Source organism: Dysidea avara, chromosome 7 (assembly GCF_963678975.1).
Source record: "Dysidea avara chromosome 7, odDysAvar1.4, whole genome shotgun sequence".
In the NCBI taxonomy this organism is placed as follows: Eukaryota; Metazoa; Porifera; class Demospongiae; order Dictyoceratida; family Dysideidae; genus Dysidea; species Dysidea avara.
The window spans coordinates 14,613,566-14,641,240 of NC_089278.1; the positions used below are offsets into that span (position 1 = coordinate 14,613,566).

The 27,675-nt window shown below is 38.8% G+C and overlaps 2 protein-coding genes across 2 annotated transcripts in view; both read left to right on the top strand.

Moving 5' to 3' along the window:
* The window catches only part of LOC136260469 (ultra-long-chain fatty acid omega-hydroxylase-like), a 53,719-nt gene extending 41,425 nt beyond the window's left edge, over window positions 1–12,294 (top strand). The window contains exons 10-15 of the mRNA XM_066054203.1: window positions 3,583–3,685; window positions 3,738–3,868; window positions 4,071–4,135; window positions 11,722–11,804; window positions 12,003–12,068; window positions 12,125–12,294. Of these exons, the coding sequence (XP_065910275.1) occupies window positions 3,583–3,685; window positions 3,738–3,868; window positions 4,071–4,135; window positions 11,722–11,804; window positions 12,003–12,068; window positions 12,125–12,224 (548 nt within the window). The 3' untranslated portion in view covers window positions 12,225–12,294. The remainder of the gene's footprint in view (window positions 1–3,582; window positions 3,686–3,737; window positions 3,869–4,070; window positions 4,136–11,721; window positions 11,805–12,002; window positions 12,069–12,124) is intronic.
* A 10,356-nt stretch (window positions 12,295–22,650) lies between these two features.
* LOC136260468 (ultra-long-chain fatty acid omega-hydroxylase-like) overlaps window positions 22,651–27,675 on the top strand; it is a 50,089-nt gene continuing 45,064 nt past the window's right edge. The window contains exon 1 of the mRNA XM_066054201.1: window positions 22,651–22,863. Within this exon, the coding sequence (XP_065910273.1) occupies window positions 22,675–22,863 (189 nt within the window). The 5' untranslated portion in view covers window positions 22,651–22,674. The remainder of the gene's footprint in view (window positions 22,864–27,675) is intronic.

Here is a 27,675-nt window from a genome sequence, read left to right on the forward strand (position 1 = left end):
AGTTGTAGTGAGGTTGACCGCCAGCAACTCTGGCCCAGAGGATGGGTCGTTACAGCAATTACACAGGATAGGATGATAACAGCAATATAAGAGCACGCACAATACTTCTCAATATCACAACTGACTCAATGGTCAAGAAGACATACATGTACACTGTTTTCACTATATGTGTTGATACCTATACAAAGAATTACTTAGCTATGTTTGTCAGTGTGTGCATGTTCTGTTACTCCACTACACTAGGTCCAGTCATGGATTTTTTCTCCTTTCTCCAACTTTTCAAACACACCTTATGTAGCTAAGGTCTTTGAGCAGGCTGTAGGACCAGGTGTCCTACAGACCTTCAGCACTTGTGCTGTAAAGCATTATTATACAACCAAGTACTAAGAATAATACGAAACATGGTTAAAATTATGTCATTAATAATGAATGAATAAATAAATGAATAAATAAATAATAATGTTTGAGAAAACTACAAGGCCTAAGGCTTCGCACTCACCAGGAATAGAATCCATGTTGTATGAAGAGACAATTGCATAATGGGTGAATGTTTCCGTGGAGGTGATAGAAACGTACGACAATTCTATTTAATGCCGATCAAAACAGCACGTGATATACCCACCACCAATCGAGCAGATTCAAATGGCTATTTAGAGGAGCGAATTGCTGTTCAATTGTGTTTGAAAGTGTTGCCAGCTGGCACACTAAGTCTCAAGTCGCCATGCGGCTGCTAGTGGATGCGCTCCGTGTATCTATGGCTGCAGGACACCTGTTTTTATATTTGACATGCCAGCTGCACAAGGACAGGTATTGTTTGTATTGAAATGTACATATGTCTTGTATTTTATATTTTTTCTGGTTTGCTAGGCTCTGGTTGGTTTGATTGTCTGTTTGTACTAATGTATTGTAAAGAGTGTGGTATGTTTTCTTGTATTATTGTACATTTTCCCTTTACCTAGCTTACAGGCTCTGGCTGGCTTGGCTGTCTTCCTTATCTGGTTCACCTGGCTTGTATACTCCTACAGTATTGTGCATCTCCTGCAGGTTGTGTATGCATATACTGTGTACACATCACTGTGCCATTACCACACCAACAATGTACTGGCACTTAGCTACTGGTGGCCTTTAGTTACGATGCCACTATTGTGTTGTATCTGTCACTACTGTGGCTTATTGAGTTGATTTGGGGATCGTGCCTTCACTACCTAATAGCCTCACCAGGGGGCTGTCACGTTGGTGTATGTACTTGGTTGTATTTGACGCAGTCCTAGATAAATTTTTAAAATAATGATAATGTTGTACTGCTGTGAATTGGGTCGAACATGGCTGAAAATGAAACAGAGTGGCCACTCTGCTATTGAGTAATTGACAGTCAGGATGTATATTCAGTTGCTGAAGTAGTTTTTATGGTACCATTCTTTCCTTTGATGCGGTATGCACTGGTTCACTAGTCATAAATTAAGTTACAAAAAGTAATTTAAAAGTGTAAGAAAAATTAGCAATTTTGCATTTGAGTAGTGATCATAGAAATAAAAACCTATAAGGGTGGTCATATATACCTGCAGCTATACTAGTAGTGGACCCCTGTCTTGATTCCAATTTGAGAAGGGAGCATGTGCACCGAGCTATACATATGTATGAAAATCATGTTTTCTTCTTCCTGTAAATAACTTACAGTGTGGCGCAACGGCTTTCTTGGCCGCATGACACACTACCATGTGTCATAGTCCATAATAGTTGACATCAAACTGTCTTGCACTTTCTGGATGTAAAAATTTCCTAATTGTTACCATATACACAGAAAAATTTGGAATCTTCAACTAGAGTAGAGACCATACATAGCTCGATAAAAAGTACTGAAACAAGTTGAAGTAGTGCACAATGTTAAATCACAGTAAAACAATAAGAAGTGTTATATTCCTACTGTGCATCAGTTTCCATTATGGTGTCTTGAGCACAGTAGAGATATAACACTTCTTAATTTAATATCGTGCACTACTCCAGCTTGTTTCAGTACTTTTTATCGATGTGTTATGGTCCCTACTCTAGTTGAAAATTCCAAATTTTTCTGTGTACTTGTTTGTTAACTTTTTTTGTAAATAATTATTATGACTGGTGAACCCACGCATACCGCATCTGAAATGGCGCCACATGCCCCAATTATCGTCTGAAAAGTGAAGTGACCATGACGCTTGTTGTCAGCTATGTTCAACCCGTTACACAGCATTTCGAATCAAGAACTGTTCGAAAAGCACCTCTGCAATCCACGCATACCGAAAGAAAGAAATGGTGCTGCATGCCCCAGTTATATCAATAATTATTGTCTGAAAAGGGAAGTATCCATTACGCTTCATTGTTGGCTATGTTCAACCCGTTACACAGCGGTACAAATCAAGAACTGTTTGAAAAGCACCTCTGCTATTAGAATAGCCACTATGACAAATATGAACAATTTCCGTTATATACGAAGAGAAGCCACCATGTGCCATCGTCAAATCGACACTTTTGCTATCAGCAAAGATGAACGGGACACAAAGGAGAACACTGGTAAGTCCGTGAAGAATGCATTGTATGTACTGCAGTATGCCAAAAGGCACCTGTCGGGCCAAAGCGACGTCGAACAGTGAAAAAATCAAGCCCATAGCCTTAGCCGTTATCAAGTTACGCTTGTCTGAAAGCATCAGTCAGTTATTCAGTCAGTCAGTCAGTCACTAGAAAATTCTGTTAAATAATTTTTTTTAAAATTCTGTATCAACTTGTTGAAAACATTTCGAGTCGATCTGAAAGCTTGTTTGGGCTTAGTTTTACCTAACCAATACTGCCTCATTGTCGTCTGGGAAAATTGAGGCTGTTTTTTTTGGTGATGTTATTTCATGGGCCACGCTTACTCCTTTGTGGTCCCTACTATACACTACTATCGTCATGTGTGATAGTAAAAACCTTTGGCGATAAAACTTTGGTGAATTTGGCAAATAGCATTACAGTCACCAAAGTTTTATCTGCCAATTATTTTTAGCAATCACATGAACAGATTAGCCATGTTGAAAGGATAGGTATCGAAGTATCGTGTGAGGTATCGTGGGTATTTCCTTCGATTGTTGCAAGGTTCATCATCCCACAAGAGTTCACGAAAATCCAAACATTGCTCTTGACATTACAAGAACCAGTAAATGATGCTTACACTTGAATGCAATGCCACTACATGCAAGTGCAAGTGATTAAAAGACTTGCTAATTAAGGGGTGTGACAGCTGTTTCGATCGTGAGTCATCATCCCTCAATGTGAGGGATTAAGACTCGCGATCGAAATGGCTGCCACACCCCTTAATTTGTGAGTTGTTTATTAATCACTTGCGTGTAGCGATATTGCATCCGAGCAGGTACAGAACGTGGTAGCTAAACAAAATTTAAGTGAAGCCCCATTCACCAAAGTTTTTTTCGTCAATTTTGCAACAGTGGGTTTTTCCCCAAACTTTTTTACCGCCAAAGTTTTTTTACTATACGGTATATGCGTTCTTTTTACACTTTGTTTCACAGATCTTGTCTAGTGATGTCATCTTTTCAATAATCTATATTCATGTAGGTCTCAGCTGGGTACTGTATTGTTTGGCAATGTACAAGGAACACCAGGAAATGTGTAGGAAAGAGATCAGAGAGGTGTTAGCTGGTAGGGACTACATCACATGGTGAGCTATTAACTACCACTACACTGTTATTGGTTGATGTGTATACTGTCAGGGAAGACCTGTCCAAACTCTCCTATACTACAATGTGTATTAAGGAGTCATGGAGGCTCTACCCACCTGTACCATACATTGCAAAAGAATTATCAGAAGATATGATAATAGATGGAGACAGAATACCCAAAGGTATGTTAGCAGGTACTTGTTAATGAGATGTGAGTTAGAGCAAAATAGCCGGAGTTTCCAAAGTAGTACATCACATAGAGGTTATATACATATAGAGTGTTTCTTTAATATTCAAGGGTGAAATTTTAAGTGGCAGGTTACTGCAAATAGTATCTTTCCAAATTTGTATACACATTATATTTTTGCTTGCTTTTCTCATTAGGAACGTGGTTTACAATGGACATAATAACAATGCACCATGATCCATTGGTATGGGACAATGCAGAGGTACGGTGCTGTTACAGTAGTGCAAACTAACAATCTACAGGGTGTACTGGGATGGTCAAGCAGTAGTAATGTTAAGTTAGGATTCGTCTCCCCCAGAAAAAAGTTATGTAGGACTCCCACAAAAATGCTGCTGTTAAAAAGTATCATAAAAATATCACACAGAGTAAAAAGCTTCTCTATGAAAATCCAATTTAGCGTTAAAAACAAGAAAACCATTGCAGTAAAACAAAATCAATTATTTTTTAAATTGTCAAATTCAGTTTTTTCCTGCTTCACTGACCACATTCGCAACACTAGGGTGCATGAAATTGACAAGGAGAAAACATCCTGACCACCTGGCAGACTCCTGTTAGTGTTCAAGCGTAAATCGGTTGGCTGCAAGTTTGAAGCCGCCCAGGTCCAGTCAGATTTTTTTCCTTTCTGCACCTTTTCATCTTTAAACAGGCTGTAGGACTAGGTGTCCTACAGACCTTCAGCCCTTGTGTTGTAAAGCCATATTACTGTAAATAAATAAATAAATAAATATATATATATAAAGCTGAAATGCTGTCTGTCTGTCTGCATTCCTTCCTCACAATACCGCTAACTCAAAAACCCAAACACGTATCAACATGACACTTCCACAAAATTAAGCACACATTATCTAACAACTCCAAGTTTGTTGTTACGAATCACTACGTGCTTTTGTTTGTTCTCTATGGTGCCGTGAAGACAACAGTGTTGAGCCTAAGCCAGTAAAATTTTTCTATAAGCCGCTTGCATGATTGCAAGTAAACACCTATGCCATTCAACCTGCCCGTTTATAAACACTTTTTAGTTCACTCCACCCAGTTTGTGCAGTTGGATTAGTGATCAAATCACACGCTTCATAATTTCAATGGTGTGTGTTGGTGTGGGGTCAAATCCACATACATTCTATTTCTTTTTTTTCGTATAGCCAACCTTTTTTGAGCATCGTTTTTCAGAATCTTTTTGTTACACGTTTTTCACCCTGTTATGATTGTACAGCCCACAGGAAGTAGATATCAGCACTAAAAATGTATGGTGTATTTTAAAATCATTCCTATACCCAGGTCTGTGTGGTATTAAAATCTTTGCTTTCTAAGGCAATTGCAAGATATAGAGCAAGGGTGATGGCTTTGAGACGCCAGTCACTCGCAAAGCCATCAAAACATAAATACAGTAGTTTAAAAAATGCCATTTGAAGCAACACATGGGACTAAAACGCATCAAGATGTATTAAACTAAACATTAAACATAAATACTACTCACTGAAAATTGTTTCTGAACGTTTTATAGTTCTTCAACTCACATCAGTGAAGGGTGTGTGGCCCATAGCACGTCACTGAAACTGCATTCAGGCACTGTCCTAAGGGCTGCTATAGCCATTTATCAGTCAAGAATCGACATAACAAGCCTCGATCATAAGCTATCAGAAATAGTGTAACCCTTTGAATCAAAAAGGTGTGTATCCCCTTTGTATGCGATCAACAATTAAGGGCAGCTCCGAGGCTTTGGGTGAAGAATTTACGTAAGAAAACAGTATCGCCTTCCAGTATATGTATCATTCCTTATAAGCTACCGGAAATTTAATTCAGAATGTTGCTATTGATGATCAACGTGGCAATGCTGCTTCTGTATAATGGCTATCATCACAGGATTGGGAAGAGTTTGCCTCTCTGCCACTGTTTGAGTGTGAAAACCTTTTTGTTTATTATTATCATCTTTTGTATTAAACAAAAAAAATTCTATCATAAAAAAACAGAATCAAAAAGAGGGCGTGTTTCCTTCGTACATGATCGAAAGATTGAGAGCAGTTGCCTGAAGGATCTGCACGAGAGAAGACTAAATAATAGCTACAGATAGCTACTTTTTACAGATTGATAGGATTTTCAATTTCAATGCCATTAATGCGTTTATTGTTGTGGATCAAAGCATTTAACACATTGGGTGAATACAGCCTGAAGGCTTGCTCCATGATGCTCAAGCTTCTGTACAGGTAGAGTGTGTACTCATGATCAGTCTTATGGAATAGCCATAGACTGATCATGCCTTTTCAGAGTCTATGGCTATTCCATAAGACTGATCATGAGTACACACTCTACCTGTACAGAAGCTTGAGCATCATGGAGCAAGCCTTCACATACTACATATATACTACTCAGTGCTATATTACTGCATGCAGTGCACACCAGCCATAAAATTATGTTGTCCATGTGCATGGACATGAAAAAATTTCAGAAACTAGAGGGACAAAAAATTGTAAATTTAAACAAGTAGAAAAGGGATCGAAGTTGTGATTCTAAAAAAAACTGCATAAACAAGAAGTAATAGGGATGGATGGATGGTGATTGATTTGTGTACATTGAATTTAAGATCCCTATTTCAGCTTTTTAGAACAGTTGAAATAGGAATGTTAAATTCAATGTACACAAATCAAGCTTCATGGCTTGTATTGATGTATTAAGCAGTATTGTGAATCGCTATCCCTATTACTTCTTGTTTACGGAGTTTTTTTCAGAATCACAACTTCAATCCCTATTCTACTTGTTTAAATTTGCAATCCCCCCTTAGTAATATTATGAACTCTTGATAATACCTCTCCTATATATGTTAACTGTTGGTTTCACTGTGCAGCTGTATAGGTAAGATGGATATAGAGCAGGAGAGCATTAGTTGAGTAGAATATAAGCTCACTTCAAATACATATGATGTATTGTTTAAAGGAATTTCACTATCACTATCTGCACCCATATTCCCATAACCACTTTATATATGGCTATACCAAACACCTCAGCACATGGTTAACTTTTTGTCACTGAAGTTAATCAATTATACTGATAGAGTACATACGGAGCAGTAAAGTTCTGCACATTTAAGGCAGGTACTGTATGACTTGCTTTCCACTGTATATAACTTTCATGTTATGCATGTACCATTCTTTCTCATTGCTGGTGCACTTATATCATTTTCAAAAAAAACACTAACACATTTTTTAGTGTTTCTTTTGTACTTGCAATAAATATCATTGAGTATTAGCTGTAGCATATATGGGACAGACACTTGTATGTAATATTGTAGCAGTGTATGCGTATATGTATGTATTGTATGGTGTGCTTTAGTTGGAATGTTGTTGTTCACGTGATTGACCACGCCGTACGCCACATGGTGTTAGAATGATGAACCTACAGCCTCCGACCCCCTTTTCGTTTGCAAAGGCCGAAGTGGAAGTGCCGTTTCAAGCAGTACCGCAGGTTAGCTGAGAAAGGAGAACAACGCCAAGTCAGCACCCTCTTGTACTGCGTGGGAGAGGAAGTGTTGGACACTACCCGCATATCAGGAGATGACAGGAAGAAATACGAGAAGGTTATAGACGAATTTGACAAATATTTTAAAGTAAAGAAAAATGTGATCTATGAGCGCGCTCAATTTAATCAGTGTAGCCAGCTTCTGGATGAGTCAGCTGACCATTTCATCACGGAAATACACAAATTAGCAGATAACTGGAATCCAGATTGCTTACAACCTTATTACACCATATGGCCGGTTCTGTTTTAACAGACTGCCATTTGGAATATCAAGTGCACCAGAAGTTTTTCAGTGCCACATGAACGACATCTTATCTGGCCTTCCTGGGGTGTTATGCCACGTTGATGACATTCTAGTGTTTGGGGCCACCCCTAGTGAGCATGATGATAGACTTTGGGCAGTGCTTGAACGAATTAAAGATGCAGGAGTTACAATAAATGCAGAGAAATTCCAGTTCTCTCAAACCCGAATCATGTTTCTTGGCCATGTCATTGACCACCACGGCATTTCGCCAGACCCACGAAAAACGACAGTTATCTCAGCAATGAAACCACCTTCTTCGGTGACAGAACTTGGATTTGCCCAAATTGAAAAGGAGGCTCTTGCTTTGACATGGGTCTTGGAGAAGTTCTCTGAGTATATACACCCTTGGCAAAGTCATCCAGTTGGAAACTGATCACAAGCCTCTTGTACCACTCTTAGGACAGAAGAGCTTGGATCTGTTACCTCCCAGAGCGTTACGGTTTAGACTTCGCCTTATGCGATTCCAGTATACAATCCAGCATGTACCAGGGAAATCCTTATATACTGCAGACACCCTGTCTAGAGCACCACTAAGGGAATCCTGTGATGCAACTGTTGTTAGCTCCAAAGAAACAGAGCAGTTCATCCAAGCCATAAGGACAGTGCTCCCAGCCAGTGCAGACCGTTTAGAGACTTATGCAAAGAAACAAGCAAATGATAGAATCTGCTCTAAACTGATTGAATTTTGCACATCTGGGTGGCCATCCAGGAACCAACTTAGCAGAGAGCTTAAAGAATACTGGAGATACTGAGGTTGTTTTACACTCAGCAAAAACCTACTACTGTATCAAACACGAATCGTGGTACCCTCAGAGATGAGACAGGAAACTCTTGAAAAAAATCCATCATGGTCATCAAGGCATACAGCGATGCATATTACGAATTGCTTTTTCAGTATGGTGGCCAGGAGTTTCTATGGCCATAGAACACTTTGTACAGTCCTGCCCAACTTGTCAAAAATTGACAGTTCTGTCCAGAGAGCCGTTAATGACAACACCCTTACCAAATTATCCATGGGAGCGTATAGCTGCGGACCTCTTCAAACTAAAAGGCTCTCAATATTTGCTGGTAGCAGACTATTACTCAAGATTTGTAGAGGTGCAAAAACTAACAACCACAACATCTTCCAACATTGTAACACAACTGAAAACCATTTTTGCCAGATTTGGGATTCCTGCTACTATGGTCACAGACAATGGACCGCAATTCGACTCCCATGAAATGAAGGAATTTGCTCAAGCTTATGACTTCAACATACCACAACAAGTCCTTATTTTCCCCAGTCTTTTAGCTCAGTGGGTAATCCTACTTTGGCATTGAACACAAAATAATTGTTATACCATGCCAAAGTAGGGATTTCCCACTGAGCTATACTGTAATAGCTACCATTGTTCATCTCTTGTTTCACAACTTTAAATTGCTTGGATTCCTACTTCATTTTTAAATTTATAATTTTTAATATACTAGTTTTACTTGCACACTCACATGGTTTCAACACTCATGTACTTTGAAAAAGACATCACCATGCATGCTGCATACATGAATGATGGTGATGTTTCAAGTTAATAGACCACTATGTTATTGTAAAATGTGCTGCAGGCAGGTACCAATGCTAGTATATATATATATATATAATGCTGAAAAGCTGTCTGTCTGTCTGTCTGCATTCTTTCTTTGTGACACCACTGACTTGACAACTAAAGCACATATTGACACGGGATTAACGAAATTAAGCGCTCATCATCTAGCAACTCCAAGTTTGTTGTTACAAATCGCTACATGCTTTTATTTGCTATCTACATAGCTTTGAAGACGTTTGGTGTAGAGGAAAACTTGAGCTACTACGTTCCTGTCAAAACCATGAAAAAACAGCAGCACATAGAAAGGTCCAGGGTTTGATTCCTGCCCAATGACAATTTTTTTCTTCTCAGTGCCAATTTTTTGTGACACACTTTTTCATATGTCAGCTATTGACAATGCTTACTCGACAATCTGTGTACGTATCGACACAATTCACATGCAAAATGACATACTCACTATCTGGCTACGTCGCAAATCTTATTGCAAGCTTCTACATGCATTCCTTCGTCAGCTACAGCACATTGAAGGCCATCATATAGAGAAAATTTCACCTGCATTCCATTTCTAACTACAGCTCTGCTGGTAAAGCACCAGTTGTTGTGGTTACTGCTGTGTAGGGTGAAGGTTTGAATCCTGCCTGTGACAAAACTTTTTTTTTATTTACCCTTTTTGGTGCATATTTTTATAACTCAGCTTTTTTCTCATCTTCATAGCATCCTGGTATAGCTTCATAGCATATGGACTGTTGGAAAAGTATATAGTAGCACATTTGATGGGTATAGGGCAGGCCAATTGGGTGTGTGTTCATTTGTTTGCATGTTTGTCCTGTGTGTTCTATTAGAGTAAGTGCCTTCTCTTTGTAACTTCAATTCTTCGTGACATTAACTAATTGCCTAAAAAAATTAGCCAGGAAGTGTTTTGCTCAAACTTTTGCTTGCAGTATAGCTACAGTAGATAGTACTGCTTTTAATACTCTTTGCTGACCATGTTATTACAGTGCCTGCATAATAGGATAGCACTACACAATTTGCACATGTCTTGATAATTATTGGTTTAGCTTACATGCAGTTCTGCTGTTTAGTTAACCCACATGTTCACATCACTTTAACTATTAGGGTTGCATGATGGTGGAATAAGGTTCATGCAAAAGGTATCACCATGCATGCTACTTTAGGACATGATCCTTAATGCTTCATTCCCAATGCATTGATATATGTTATTGTGGTTAATGTGGAATTTGAAATGGTCCTGCATGTAGGGCAGGTACCAATGCTAAATAAATAAATAAGTAAATAAATAGGGGCTAAATGACTCATTGTATACAGCCACCATTATATACCAACTCACATCTGTAGTATTCCTTTTGAGGTTTCAATGGGTGTCTGTCCTCTATGCCTTTTCTTTTATCTTCCATTATGCTTCTTGTCGTCTTCATGAAACATTACCATGTCAAGGCATTAATTTTTTGTATTGACACTTTCCTTGGCCTTTCACCTACCACAACAGTTATAATACATGCATCATGGACTTATTTTTGTCCTCTTTTGTGTCTCATTTCTCTCTTTGCTACTGTGTAGATTCGTAAGATAGTGCATCAATAACTGGAATCATAGTTTTGATAGTGAGTGGATTGATTGCAGAGGCACTTCTCATACTGTTATGGGCTGAAAATAAAGTGAAATTGCCATGCTGCTTTTCTATAATCGATAGCCAGGGCAAGCATTCAGCTGAACAATCTATGCCATTCCAAACAACATTCAGGAATTTTAGCGATCACAGCAATAAAAGCAATGAAACAAGAGAGGCCACCTACAACCTGCAGCTGTACTAGTAAACATTTAATCCCTTCTCAGTCGTGCATGGATATATGTACCATCAACTATAGTTGGAATTAAATGATTAAATATGCACCAGTATAGCTGCAGGTGTAGGCAACCACCTTGTTTTGATTACTATAATCCCATAATATATTCCACTATATTACTTTTCAAGAGCACTATTTTAGGTGCTCAAGTAACTGGAAGCAATATTTTTCCTGCCAAAAATAGACAAATATGTTAAATACTTTATATTTATATGCCATTGCAGGGTAGTATACATCCAGACATAGTCACATTCAAGTCAGAACCCTAGATACTTTGACAGACCATGAATAACACCATGTTCAGTGAAAACTTTTACCCACACTGTCAAGAATTTTGAATCATCACTGTTTGTCTATGTACATTACAAGTATGCATCGTGTCTCAAAAAAGATAATTTTGCAAGATCAGATCATAGGATTAATGTTATGCAACTATTTTCAATGAATATTTGTCAGTTCCAGTATCCACAATGTATTAACAGAATTTGATGGCAGGGCCGCATGTGATGTGTACTTTTCATCACTTTAGGAATTTGATCCAACAAGATTTAATGCTGAGAACTCCAAGAACAGAGATCCTTTTATGTATCTTCCTTTTTCTGCTGGACCAAGGCATGTACCATATATGTATCATACTATATTATATGCATGCCAGTAGTATAAACTGACTTTTAAACCTATAAAATACACTTGCATGAACTAGCTATACTAAAACATATACAATTCTGTATGATCTGCTATGTAACATACACAACCAATGTAGTTAACAAGTCCTTTATGTATGTTAAATGCTGAACTATGTTTTCATAGGAATTGTATTGGCCAGCATTTTGCCATGGATGAACTCAAAGTAACAGTAACACACATCCTGAACAAGTAAGTTAATTCACTGACAGGGATCTGTTATGGTCAAGTAATTCATAACTTTTCAGGTTTCATTTGGAAGTTGACAAAGAGCACAATGTTGAACGTTATACCATTGCTGTGCTCGATGCACGAGCAGGAATTAAAATAAAACTGAGTCTTGTGTGATGCAGTTATACTGTAAAGTTTTTTAGTGCTAAAGCTATACCTATTATAATAATTGCAGTAGCTAAGAGAACACGTAAATCCCTTATATGCAAGTTAAGAAGGACAGTTTCAATTTCAGCTCACACTCAGTGGTCTTTTATCCTTATAGTTTAGGATAAAATCATTTTGGGGATGTCTCTATTTGGGTAGTTGACTGTTCTATAACAGAATTCAGCTTTAATTTAAACCTCACTCCTAAAGTTTAATTTTGACCACCTTTTAGATTCTTAGCAGTCCTCTTGCTCTTTCTATCTTTTCATTTATCTATGCTTAAAATGCAATTTTCTACCAGCTCATAGTGAAGGAGAGGGGGTTCAGATCCCTGCCCAGTTCATAGAAGGTTTTACACTGATATTGCCATTTAGACCTTTGCAGAAGGATTTAAAGTTTTATAAATACATTAGGAGTCCAAATTCAACCAAATTATAATTGAAGGGGTCAGTGGAAAAAGGGGTCATGTGCCATTTTTAAATTTTCCATTTTCTAAAAATTAGAATGGCTTGTTTTAGCCATGTGAATAATGTTGTCACTAAGTAAACAACGAATTTAAAAGTTTATGGCAGTCTCAAATCAGTTTTAGCAAATGTTACAATATTTCAATGTTGTCCCAAAATTGTGTTTAATGCCCACTACGTCGTGGTCATCTAAATTTTCAAATGGCACTTGTCCCCTTTTGCCACTGGCACCTTCAATTATTTTTAAAGGCAGTGCTAGATGGTAATTTAAATGTCTGATACTTTAATGCATTAGTTAAAGAAAGAGTGCTTTGGCACTATTGTATTTCCATAAGGGATAAAATGATTTTTGTTACACCGAAGTTTATTTTTATTATTTCAATTAAGAAATGGTATCCATTGCTCATTCCAAAAGAAAACCCTTAGCTCAAAAGAATCCCTCAATGGGTATAGGTAAAATACAAACTTGTCTATGAAATTCAAAGGTTTGCCTATATTTCAAGTTAAGGCTTTGACAGAGTTCCCCCACAATGAATAACCATGATGAATTGGTATTAAACTGGAGTACAGGATCAATTGTAGCCAATCAGATGGTAATGAGCCTGTACTAAGAATGTAGAATAGGGTTTTCAATATACAATGTAAGGTGAGGTCCATTAGATTTTAGTTTTGTACATGGAGTGTGAAGGGTAAGTTTAGTAGTAGGTAGCTATGCTAGACTGAGAATATGACTCTACGTGAGATTGTAAAACTGAGTAGGCATAGCTAGTTGAGTATGCATCAATAGGAGCATCCATTTTAGGAATTACTACACAGTCTATTAGGTTTCCTATCTAGCTAGCTATCTAGCATGGCTATGGCTCAATCTGTGGGCATGACACACTGTTATTATTTTTTTTAAATTATAACAATATTATTTTTTTTAATTATAGCAATTTATGATTGGCTGATCAATATAGTCTATGCCTTCGGGTAGACCTATCTATATACCTCAAACTGATACCAATGTTCTAGTTAACTGATCAGCATTTGCAGTGATCAGCGTGATTAATTAAAAGTACAGAAATACTGAAGTGGTGACTGGCCAGGGAAATGCCTATATTTTATATAAGGCAATTAACTTCTTGTTAATTTTTATGTTTCAGATCAGGAAAGTTAACTGTGGGCAGCAGATCAGTATTCATTGCAAATCTGACTGTTTTATTAGATCAATAGTTAGCTGAGTGCTCTATCATAAGAGTATTTCAATTTCAACTGATCTTTATTAGCTATCCAGCTATCTTTATAATCAAAGGTTGAAGCTCCCTCCTTACATTGAGGGCTCATCTAGCCTGCCTTCCTCTATGACTAGCTAGCTATGTAAGCAAGTTATATATAGTTTATTACTCCCATGCAATCTTTAAACCTCACTCAAAGGTTGAGATGATTGAATGAAAACTTTCATGATGTCATGCTGAATAATGAAGTGGTGAGATATGACAATATGGGCAGGAGATCTGAAACATAAAATCAATAATAATTAAGTGGTCCAATGAGCCACTATATATAAGCTGACATCTGAAGATATATTCAAAATGGCATTACTATAAATTTGGATACTGGGTAGGCAGCAAGATGCTGAGAGGCACAGGTGCACAGCCTAAAAGATACATACAATTTGTACAATATCAAAATAGTATTGCCTAATGGTACATACCTATAATAGTATGCAGCATGGCATGGCGCAGTTACACTGCTAGTCCAACTATGGTCAGATAAAACCCGATGTACAGCTTATAGTCCTCCTTTGTACAGTACCTTAGGTTTGAATGTCCTTAATTAAGTATGGGTCACATACCAGGGATGAATATTGTGACCAGGAAAGTATGGTGTTAAAGTGTGATTGTAGAATACAGTGATCTGTCATCATGCAGATTTGACTATTCGTTAATATAAAATAAAATGGGACCCAGAACTGTCCCCTGGAGGGAACTAGATTCAACAGAAAGAAATTCTGAGTAATCACCATTCAGTACAACTCTTTGAGACCGCTGGGTCAGCCAGGCACCCAATCGAGAGTGCAGCCTTTGTTCAGTAATCTCTGGTGGAGAACTGTATCAAAAGCCTTGGAGAAATCAAGCATAACTATAAGTCAATTTGATGTTAATGGTTTAGTGCTATAGTTGGATCTACTCTATACAAACAAGATGAGTTGGCTTTGACAAGAATGACCAGGTTGAAAACCATACTGAAATTGGTATTGTATGGTATTACCTGTGTGAACACGTGATCAACTGTTCTATTCTAAACAATCCACACCATACATTAAATAGTTACAGTAATTAAATAATCTCATAAAAGTCAGTCTATACAACATATCCCCCTGTAAGTCAAAATCTCAGGCAGTCTAGAGGGCGTATGTTAGTTCCAATTTGGGAACATGTCACAGGTCTATGAGAGACTGTAGAGGATCTTTCATCAGCCAAAGTTACACCATGAATATCCGGAGTATCAGTTCTAAATCTTAAATGGGTGCGATTCCTTCGCACTTCACCAGAAGGAGTTTCTACAACATATGATCTTGGGGTGTTGGCTGGATGTAGAACTGTTCCTGGAATGTGCTGTCCTCTTGTCTGTCTCAATCCATACAGGCTGGTCATCAGGCAGACTTGGCAATGTTCTTGTCTGTGATGTTTGTCATACTGATCCTTCTGGGATCTCTTGCACTGCTCATCTAAAGTTCTGAAGTTTTCAATGTGCAACCATCTAGGTATAAGGTTCTTTGTTATCTCCATCCTTATCTTTCTCCTGATCAACAGTTCTGCTGGGCTGAGTGAACACCAGGGCAGTGGGGTTGCTCTGTAGTTAAGGAGTGCTTTATATGGGTCAGCAGAATATTGTAATAAACGTTTCACAGTCCTCACTGCCCTTTCAGCCAACCCATTTGCTTGAGGGTAGTAGGGACTTGTGGTATGCCTGAAGCCATAAGCAGAGAATTCATGGATCTCCTCAGAAGCAAATTGTGGTCCATTATCTGATATCATCTCAGTCGGGATTCCTAATCATGCAGATAGCCTTGAGGTGATTAATTATGCTAGCAGATGTAGTGGAGTTCAGCTTCTGTATTTCTATAAATTGAGAATAATCGTCCACTTCTAATAGATAAGTAGAACCATTTAGTTTAAATAAATCTGCTGCTACACGTTCCCATGGGTATGAGGGTAAAGGTGTGGTCAGCAGTGGCTCCTAAGCAGGTATCGTAGTTTTCTTACATGTGAGACATGCTTGCACGAACACTTTGACTTTTTTGAATACTTCAGGCTACCATACTGAGCATGAAGCTCACATTCGACATCGCTGAATTCCTTCGTGCCCCTCGTGGATCTTCTCTAATGTCATTTGTCTTATTGCTGTTGGCACCACAATTCTGGACTGAAAAAACAATGGGTTACCACTCAAAGTCAACTCACCTCGATACCTCCAGTACTCTTTCATCTCTCTTGGTAATTGGTTTTGTGCTGGCCATCCGGACTTGCAGTATTCAATTAACTTTGAACAAATGCTGTCTTCTGCCTGGGCAGTGCAATAGCTATTTAAATGGTCTGGTCCCACTGGCAATGTGGCTGTGACTCCTTGTAAAAATTTCTCAATTTCTTTTGGTGAGCAGGAAGCTGTATCACTGGATAGTTCATTAATAGGGACTTTAGACAATGTATCTGCTGTATAGAGGTTTTCCTGGTACATGGTGGATTGTATAGTGGAACCTCATTAATCTAAGTCTGAATCAAAGGTCACAGTGTGTCTAGACTCTTGCTTCCTAAAATTGGTACCAAGGGTTTGTGGTCAGTTTCCAATGTAATGTATTTCCCCAGAATGTATTCTGAAAACTTCTCCACAGCCCATGTCAATGCCAAGGCTTCTTTTTCTATCTGGGCATAACATCTCTCTGTTTCTGACAGAACCCGTGAGGCAAACGCAACTGGCCGCCAGGAGTTTTGTTGCTGTTGTTGCTGCAATAAGACAGCTCCCAGACCATGGCATGAGGCATCTGCACATACTTTTGTTTTTGCCTCTACATCATACCAAGAATATATAATGGGGAGCCCTCTCCATTATATACTCTTGATCATACAAGGCCAGGACATGCAGTGAGGAAATTTCCTCCTTCAGTTTGTGAAAGGCATCATCCTGAAGAAGTGTCCATCTCCATGTCACTTTGGAACTCAAAAGCTCTCTTAGTGGTTTGGAGATCTGTGCAATGTTAAGGGAAAATTTGCTCATTTGATTCGCCATCCCCATTAACCGTCTAAGTTCAGTGACTGATGTGGGAGCAGCCATTTTTGTATGGCAGTTGTCTTCTTTGGATCAGGTGAAATACCATTTTGATTAATAACATGACCCAAGAATATTATCCGTAACTGGTTAAAGTGACATTTGTTGTCATTCAGTGTGATGCCAGCTGTCTTGATCCTTTGAAGGGTAGCATGTAGTCTGGTGTTGTGTTCTGCTGTGTCCTTGCCATAAACAAGTATGTCATCAATGTGACAGAGTACACCCGGGAGATCTGAGAGGACCTCATTCATTCTATGCTGAAATATTTCAGGTGCACTGGAGATCCCAAACGAAAGTTTGTTGAAACAAAATCTCGTAATAAAGGTAGTCAACAGCTTCAGAATGCTACCTTCTGGTGTACCACAAGGTAGCATTCTTGGCCCCTTGTTGTTCATAATGTACATAAACAATATTACATCATTTATTCACCATAGCGACCTTCTAAAATTTGCAGATGAAGAGTGTTTCATGCACATTATTACTGAACTTGATCAGATTACTTTACAAGAAGATGTTAATGCTTTGGTTACCTGGTCCAGTACCACTGACATGAACTTTAACCTAAAGAAAACAGTACATCTATCTTTCAAATGTAAGGCTGCTACCTCATATTACATGTTTGACACAGTTACCACGGGCGGATCCAGGAGCTGTGGGAGGGGCACAAACAGGCTAAGTTGTAGTTGGTTGGGGAGAGCCATGCAGATTCTCTTGTTAGTTGCTGCATTTTGAAGCAGCAAATAATCACCTCTTAGTAGTGTCTCACAGTTGATTTTTGCCATTCTGGCCTTTTTGGATGGTTGTGAAGTCTTAAAAGCTATTTAAAAGGCTCTGAACATCTTTTAACAACAATACGATAATTACTTTTAGAGGCGCTTAGTACGCACGAAGGTGCTGGGTGACAATTTTACAGCTAGTTTGACTGGTTTGCTTTGGTTTCAGGTGAATTTGTAATTTATGCTAGTAAAATGTGCACATTTTCATGAGTTAATAAACTGATCTTGGCCTGACACAAAGTTTAGTAGCTATTTTAATCAGAAGCATGGCTCAAGTGGCATGGCTCCTCCACAAGGCGGGGGGGGGGGGGGGCATTTGCCCCAAATGCCCCATGCTGGATCCGCCATTGCAGTTATCTCTCATCAAGATAGCCATAAAGACCTCAGCATTATAATATCTGAAGATTTGAGTTGGAATAAACATTATAGCTTTATTATTTCCTGTGCTTAAAAAATTCTAGGATTAATGCACCTATCAATGTATTGCCCCCCCCCCCCCCCCCCCCCCCTCGGGCATATATGGGGCTATAGAGGGGATTTGACACAGCCGAATGAGGGCAAACCTATCGTGTCAAATCCCCACCGTTGGCCCCAGTTGCAACGCGGGATTTGACATAGCGAAGGAAGTTACAACAAAAAAATATTTTGGTGCTTACTGAACGATCGTCAAATGCCCCATAGTGGGGCAGCAGTTTCGTGTCAATTCCCCCTGTAAAGCCCCACTTACGCCCGAGGGGGGGGGGGGGGATACATGATAGGTGCATAATTCGCCGTACAATCAGTTTTCCCCCATTGCCCATCTTATGGTTAAACTTTACATATCTTTGGTTCGATCACAGCTATTATATTGCACACAGGTTTGGCGACCTTACCTGCTAAAAGACAGTTTAAACATTGAAAGAGTACAACGCCGTGCTACCAAATATATGTTAGGTGATTATGCTAGCAATTATAAGACAAGTCTTCTCAAGCTGAAGCTTCTCCCTCTGATGTATCTATTTGAATTGCAGGATATTTTGTTCGCCATCAATCTATCAAGTCTCCAACGAACCAGTTCACTATAACAAACTTCATCACTTTTAACTCTGCCAGCACAAGATCAGGATCTAGTAACAAACTAATTCACTAGCCTCATCCAGTGGCGGATCCAGGATGGGGCATTTGGGGCAAATGCCCCCCCCCCCCCCCCTTCAAGAAATTGCATACAAGATCGAGATACTCTAATAGAGCAGTCAATTACTCTAATAAAGCAGTCACAATGTTCATGAGGCAGTGTAGCTTACCTATGAAGCTACAAATAGAATTTTATTTTACATAACAGACGTGATATAGTTGGTAAGGATAACTAGCTATTATTGTTGTGACCTTTGTTTTTTTTTTTTTTTTTTTGGTCTTCAACTGTTTTTACAAATTATATACAATCAAAGTAAAATAAATTACACATAGTTTACAGGTGGTTAAAATTTGTTACAGAAGGTTCCTTAGATGGCATGATGAACATAAACATAAATAATGTAATGCATGCGAAACTCTGGATCCGCCCCTGTCATCTAAATAATATGTAAAGACACTCGTACTTTCACCGTCTACCTAATCTCTGGAATGCACTCCCTATAATTGACCTTAATCAATCTTTTCAAGTTATTAAATCAAAATTAAAGAAACATTGCTGGAATCATTTTGTTGAAAATTTTGATGACTCTAATCCATGCACATGCATTACATTATTTATGTTTATGTTCATCATGCCATCTAAGGAACCTTCTGTAACAAATTTTAACCACCTGTAAACTATGTGTAATTTATTTTACTTTGATTGTATATAATTTGTAGTGTAAGTAAGTAATTCGGCTGTTGGTACTAGATACCAACAGACCTTTGATGTAATAATTTTTTTTCCTTGTACTATATTATCTTGTCCTTGTATCCTTTGATTACATCATAAAGCCATTATTATTATTATAACAGCTTTGATTCAGCTGCTAGTGGGGTCTGCCAGAACCCACTGTTGGCATCAAGTTTGCTAAAAACTGTAGATCCAGAAAGTTCTGCTAATGTTGTGTCCACTTTGGACATAAGATGTACTTCCCTTAATGCACTTTCATTGGTGGTTTGAGATCAACACATATGCGCACAGCTCCTCCATCTTTGGGAACAACCACCATTGCTGCACACCAAGGGGTCGTTGCTTCCACTGGTGATATAACCCCCAGGCTCTGCATGTGTTGTAACTCTGCTTGTACCTTTTCTCTCAATGGTAGTGGAATGTTTCTAGGAGCACTAAGGGCAAAAGTTTGGCATTTGGATTGAGTTTGATTTTGTATCTTGTGTGAAAGTTCCCAGCCCAGTGAACAAATAAGGATACTGTGACATTATACTCTTTTGAACATACATTCGCTAACAATTTGAGTTCTTTTATAGCTGGTAGTCCAAGAAGATTATTCTTGAGTTCATCAATTACATAAATAATCTGTGTACAAGAGTTGTCTCTGTAGCAGAGTGAGACTGGCAGCATACCAAGTAACTTCAACTGAGAACGATCTGGTCCATACAAGTAAATGTCTGGCTTCATCAGTTGTGTGCTGAGGTTCAAGGACTTCCAGGTTGAAGTTGACACTGCTGTAACCTCTGCCCCTGTGTGTAATTGGCTTGCTCTGAATCTCAATTCGTGATTTCCCATGTGTTGCTCTCTGTACTATTAACAGTATCAAGGTATAGATCATGTGTGGGATTTAAAGGTTCCTCAGTTATAATTTTATTCAATCCTTGTGGACGTTTGGTAGCTGTGGATGACAGGCATTGGGAACTAAAGTGTCCTCTCCGGTTACAGCAGAAACAGGTGGCATCCCTTGCTGGGCAGGATTGACAGGGGTGTGATACCCACATTGTCTACACACTTGAAAAGTTCGAGGAGGTAGTGGTCAGTTTGATGTTGGGAGAAGGGGTGGTAACTTTCTTCTGGGAGGTGGCTTCCTTACTGCATCCAGTGAAAAATTCTCTTTGGTTTGGCTCTCTGAGGGCCTCTTGCTGTTCTCTGACAGCCTCTCGTTGACGTACTAGGCGTTTTGCTTTATCTAGGGTAAGCTCCGCCTCCATTTGTAAATGCTCTGACAAAGAATTGTCATGGATCCCTACCATGAGGCGATCTCAAATAAGTTCATCTTCATCGTCCCAAATTCACAATGCTCAGCTAATCTGTGCACCTCAGTTATGAATTGTTCAACAGATTCACCTTAACATTTATTGAAGCATGCACATTTGAAAATAATGCTTTCTCCATCTTGAAGTAAGCATCAAAAGCTTCTACCACTTTAGCATATTTCTTCTTGTCTTCTGCTAATATTCTGGGAGTATCCAGCACGTCTTCGGCATCCTCACCAAGACAATACAAGTGAGTACCATAGACAGTATATTCTATGTACGGGTACGTAGAATGTGCTATATCTATAAGAGTACTGACTTGCTGTTCATCTGATTCACCTACCAAACCTGCCACTTGACGATACTGTTCAAGTCGGCATTTTTCACTTTGGCCATTCTTCATGTAGTAGACACATTAGGTTTCTATGGTAATTATGTAATTGGTGTGATGTAACCACATAATGTATGATGCATCCTTAGAGTTGTTGTAGTAGGCTTTTAGGAGTTGCTGTGTAGTTTGTGCTCTCTAGTTATTTTATGAGAATCTAGTTATAGTGATAGAGCAAATACTATTACACTTAAGTTTTCTGAAAAGGTGGTTTATGGAGTAAGATTCATGGTAGTCATTGTAGGAGACGACTTCTGACACCATGTGGTATAACTTGCATGAACACATGATCAACTGTTTTATTCTAAACAATACACACCATACATTATATAGTTACAGTAATTAAACTCATAAATGTCAGTCTATACAACAGGTATAATGTAGTGACATGTCCATTATTTTGAGCGATAGTTGGAGGGGTTGGATCAGCCACCCTTCTTAGTGTTACTTGACATTAGCTAATTGAGTCAATCACTAGGGATTTGACCAGAGGTATAAGGGACTGAGTGAATAGCAGACAGGAGCTTTTCCCATGGAACATAAATTGTTTTAAAATGCATGCAGAAATATTATCAGGTCCAGTTACTTTGTTATAGTAGCAAATCAAGGTTGTCTAGCAGTTTCTGAATACATACTAGCTATCAGAAGAAAAGGAGATAGGCATTTTGGGGAGAGGATGGCCACTGCACTCAGGGATGTTGGTTAGGTCTTTGTCAGAATAAAAAATGTTTATTAAGTGCTTCAGGCTTTATCCATACTGTTACTCTGTTAGTGAGCACTTGAATGTGAAGTGTTGTGACTCCTATATGATCCTTCCATACCTCCAAAACATTTTGTGATGTGTATCAATGTTTCTGTTGAAAAGATTGTTCTGGTAACTGGTGTGAGCCACTCTAGCTAATTTCTTCAGTGATTGTGTTTTAACGAGTGGTAGCTATGCTGGCTAGCTATATAGGCACTCACAAATTGTAGGCATTTAGCAGGTTTTGGATTTAGCTATACATTTGCAGCATTGAAGATCACTTGTCTGAATTTAAGTTGGCCAATTAGTTTCTAGCTATGTCCAGCTAATTAATAAGGGGGTGAGTTAAGGAATTGCTGTTAAAATTGGACATGATGGCTTGACATAAGCTTCAAAGTTGGATGTGTGCAGTAATCAGATCCTGGATCAGATGGAAGGCTGCAATACAATCATTAGTCTCGCCAACCAGCCTGTATTTTTTAGGAACAACTAACAAAAGAAAACTACAGGCTGGCTGGCGAGACTTCAGCGCAACCGTTGTAATTAAAATGAAGACCTCCGTATAACATCCTGTATATTTTAGTGTTATGCGCGCAGAATGGATGTCGCTTATTCTCTGTTTGCTGGAGCTTTGGTTACTCTACTACTACTACTGGTGTTGACCCGTCTCTCCTTTATTATACGTGAAGCTTGTGCGTGGATCACGTGGTGTGTTGACGTTAAGTATATTCGATCTCTACCGTCTCCCCCTAAGGCTAAGCGATGGATAGTGGGACACATGTTAGAGGTTTGTATTAGTGTGTTGTATTAGCTAGCAATTAAGTCTTAATCATGTAGGCAAACTTGAATATAGTCTCACAAGGTCCCAACATTGTGATACATATTTCTTAACACTGCATGTGAAACTATAAAACAGTTTAGAAGATACTTCTGTGCGTAATATGTTGGTAAAAGCGGTTTGTTTACCAAGCGCTTCTTTAGCAGTGCATAGCAACGTAATTTAACGAATTATGGAAATTTCATAAATTACAAAATACGAGAATTAGCTAATAATATTATTGCACAACCCAAAACTACAATAATAATAATACATAGTTGGTTAATTCATAATAGCATATACTATGGTTAATTCCAGATGAGTTAGCTAGCTGCATGGCACCTGATTTTTAGAAGTAGCACATCAACCTATTTTAGTAAAATAAAGTTACAGGTTTTTGCAATTGAATTCGGCGACTTTGCAATTGAATTCGTCCCGTTTGCAATTGAGTTCGTCGCTTTTGCAATTGAATTCGTCCCGTTTGCAATTGAATTCGTCCCGTTTGCAATTGAATTTGTCGCTTTTGCAATTGAATTCGTCGCTTTTGCAGTTAAATTCGTCCATAACAAGAATGGCAGCTGGAGCAAACATGAAAACATGATGTAGTAGCTGCTACAAGAACTTGTTCAAGTACAACTGTAGTAAACAACTCTTTATAAGGCAATAATTCTTCCTCTACAGCCTCTCCAACAACATTCCAAACTCTACTACGCCATTCGCAATGGGTGTGGTCACTCGCTGTCAGACAGCTATCAACTTCGCGTACTACCAGCTTCAATTACCTTCTAGTGTCTCAAGTGTAACTCTCCAAGGCATAAATAGTTCATCTCTTAATGAACGGGTTGGTTTCTTGGAGCCGTTTTGTTTATGACGAATTGTAATGCAAACACGACGAATTCTATTGCATAACCGACTAATTCAACTGCAAAAGCAACGAAATCAATTGCAAAACCGACGAATTCAATTGCAAACGGGACAAATTCAATTGCAATACCGACGAATTCAATTGCAATACCGACGAATTCAATTGCAAACGGGACGAATTCAATTGCAAAGGCGACGAATTCAATTGCAAACACCTGTAAGTTATTATGACTGGTGAACCCACACATACCACAAGAATTGATGCCGTGTATCAATTATCATCTGAAAAGTGAAGTTACCATTACCAGTGGCAGTTGATGTGACCAGAGTATAGAATCTCTGGCAGCAGGGGGTCTGGGGGGTGCAGCTCCCCAGACACTGTAGCAATTTTAACTTTCACAATGTCACTAAGTTCACCAAAATTTAATTTAAACTAACAGAGTACAATATAACGGTCGGCCCTCGGCCATTTTCCGACCAAGTGATGCTGTTGACCGATCAATGTAGCTGTTGGTCGGCCATTTGTGCCGATCAAATTTTTTACAACTGTAATTCTTTATTACTAGTCTTTATATCACGCATTATTATAGTTATTATTATCGTCGTATCGTTACCTTTCCTTACCGAAGCTATTTAATCGCTACGTGAAGTCTCGATCCCGTCGAAGCATCGACTCGATGCGCATGCGTAGGCTAAAGTACTGCACCTCGTATTTACCCAAATTATCGATTGTGGGTTACTGTCAATATTGTGAAGAAGCGATCACTACACTGACTACACGAGTGGCGCCTTCCAAGAGAAGAAAAGAAAGTAATGTTTGCGAAAGGAGGTACGATATTAAGTATAAGATGGCCATTTCGTGGTTATAATCTGTAAAGATGCAGTGGCTGGAGAAAGTGGAATGAAAGTCACGTGATAAAAGTGTTCTGCATACGGAAAGTTCGAGAGTAAGTTTTGATCTATTGCTATTCACAAGAGAAACTTTAGCAATAGCTAGTTGATAATTCAATCTGTGCTGACTCAACACCACTTGTAACAAAGCATTTAGCCTAGCTAAATCTACAAACTGGCTGTACAATACATTGATTCATAGTTGTTTTTTTTGTAAAATATGTATGCAGCAACACAAATTTTGTACATGTATTACTAATAAACAATTAATTCTCTGTAAAATGCATGTGCATAAAGTTCAGTGATAAGTAGCTGAAAGTGGTCTCAGATTCAATCTCAGAGTGATCCTTTTTCAAAAATTTCCTGGGGGGGGGGGGGGGGGGGGGGGGGGAATGCCCCCAGACCCCCTAGAAAGCTTGTGCTTTGCACTGTAGGGTGTGCTTCGCACACTAGGATAGTACACCTCTATCTTATGGCCATGCAATTTCAAAAATGGCCAATCAAATTTACTTTTGATTGGCCATTCTGTCCGAGCAATTATTTTCCCTTATATTGTACACTGAACTAAAGCACCAACCTGTAGGCAATATATTTTTTTTACTACTACTTTTAGGGACACATTTTTATTAAGGCCTTGACTGCTCTATTAGGATATTTGAGCATTCCTATACAATCTTTTATCAGTTTTCAGCCCTACCACAAGAAGGATAATATTCAACGTGATATCATTCTGAGCAGACTGGGGGGTGGGGGTGGCTTCAGCCCCCTACCCACCCACCTCTCTTATCCACCGCTTTTGTCCATGTCCATTACACTTCGTTGTCAGCTATGTTCAACCCGTTACACAGCAATATGAATCAAGAACTGTTCAAAAAGCACCTCTGCAATCAAAGTACACTGTAGCTACTATGAAAACAAGTTCCGTTAGAAAAATGTATTGTACGTACTGCGGTATGCCAAAAGACACGTGTCCAGCTGAAGCAACATCAAACAGTAAAAAAATCAAGCCCATATCCTTAGACATTATCAAGTTACACTTGCATCAGTCAGTCAGTTACTCAGTCAGTCAGTAGAAAATTCCATTTAATAATTTATTATTTTTAATTCCGTAGCAACTTGTTAGAAGCATTTCAGGTCAATCTGAAAGCTTGTTTGGGCTTAGTTTTATCTAACCAATACTACCGTATTGTCGTCAGGGAAAACTGAGGCTGGTTTTTGGGTGATGTTTTTCATGGGCCACACCCACACCTTTGTGGTCCCTACTATGCAGACGATAGTACTGATAGAGTATGTTCTTGTTCACTTGGACTTCCTATAGCGCTGAATAGAAATCAAAGGTAGATCAACCAGTGGGTAGACTAGTCTGGCGGAGCCACACCCTCGGCATAAGGTGAGTCTGGTCACTTTATCATACAGGACTTGTGCGGCTGCCTCTATACGTGCAACACCAATCAGATTGCAGCATTTGTTTATTAAGTATTCGTCAGGATTCTTAGATTTATTCGCAATCCTATGATGAGCATGCATCAGGATTTTTGACACGTGAATATTATTAGCTTAAACATAATTGCATTCCAGCTGCACGAGTCCGTATGCTAGAGTCACCAGACTAGGGTAGACCATAGAATGATAACTGTTACGTCACAAATTTAGGGTACCCCAAAATTATGTTAAAATGTGTAACTACAACTTCCACCGCACAAGAAGTGGGGTGGTGGGGCTCCTTAAGGAGGCTGCAACTTGGCTTCTGGTGAATCATTCCACATGAACACAGGGCATAGAGCAGAAGTTGGGAAAGACAAAGACAACCATTATTTGGGAATCAGGTTGGTTTTACCCAGTTACAAGGATAAAACGGCTGTTTGGGGCTCAACTTCAGAAAGAAACAACACCTCAGTAAAAGAAAGAATGAACTATTGTACATCGACTTGCTGATATGAATGTTGTGGGGCTCTTTTCAAAGTGTCAAAATCCTAGTGCCCACACATTTTTTGCCAATTGTCAGCCATAACTTGACCAGCATGGATCAAACACTACTGAAATGTCTCTTATACTATTCTCTTCCTTGTTCCTGATAACATGGTCACATTTAGAAAGACAGATTTAATAAACCGAGGTGAAGTAATGTGCTCCAATAGCATTTAGCATATATTATTTTCTTCCCTGCAGAAGTGATTATGCAACTACATACTGGGACGTCAGGTATTACTGCTCTATTGGAAACTATGATCTGGCTTCTTTGGTTGTAGCTAGGATATGCAATCCAACAATCAACTTTTACAAATCAATCCCCCTACCATTGCGGAATGTTCAGCGTAGTACTCCATTATTAGATCCACCATGAAACCGGAGACATGATCATTGTCTTCACAATCTATCTATCTATCTATCTATCTATCTATCTATTTATCTATTTATTTATATTTATTTATATTATATTATATATATATATATATAAAGCTGAAAATGTCTGTCTGTCTGTCTGTCTGACGGTCACGCTACTTACTCACCAGACTTGGCGCGAATCGACATAGTCTGTGCTGATAATGAAGCGCTCATCATCCGCCTACTCTAAGATTGTTATCACGAGTTCACGCGTGCTTCCGTTCGGTCTCTACAGCGTGTAGAAGGCCAAGGTGTAGAGAAAACTTGAGCAACATTCCTTTGAAAACCACAGCACATACTGTTCAAGTGGTAGAACGCCTGACTAGCGTGTAAGAGGTCGTGGGTTCAAATCCACGTGTTGACAGATTTTTTCTTTCTACTCAGTACCTTTTTGTGAACACCTTTTTTTAAAACACGACTTTTAGCTCATCATATCTTGGCATGCAAAGCACGTATCGAGGCGGGACTTTAGCGAAATTAAACGCCCATCATCTGGCAACTCGAGTGTTGTTGTAGCAAATCAATACGTGCTTTTGTTCGCTCTTTATAGGGCGATGAAGGCACTGGTGTAGGGAAGGATCACTGAAAAGTTGAGCTACATTCCTGTCAAAACCACTGATAAACAACTGTGGCGATTTGTGC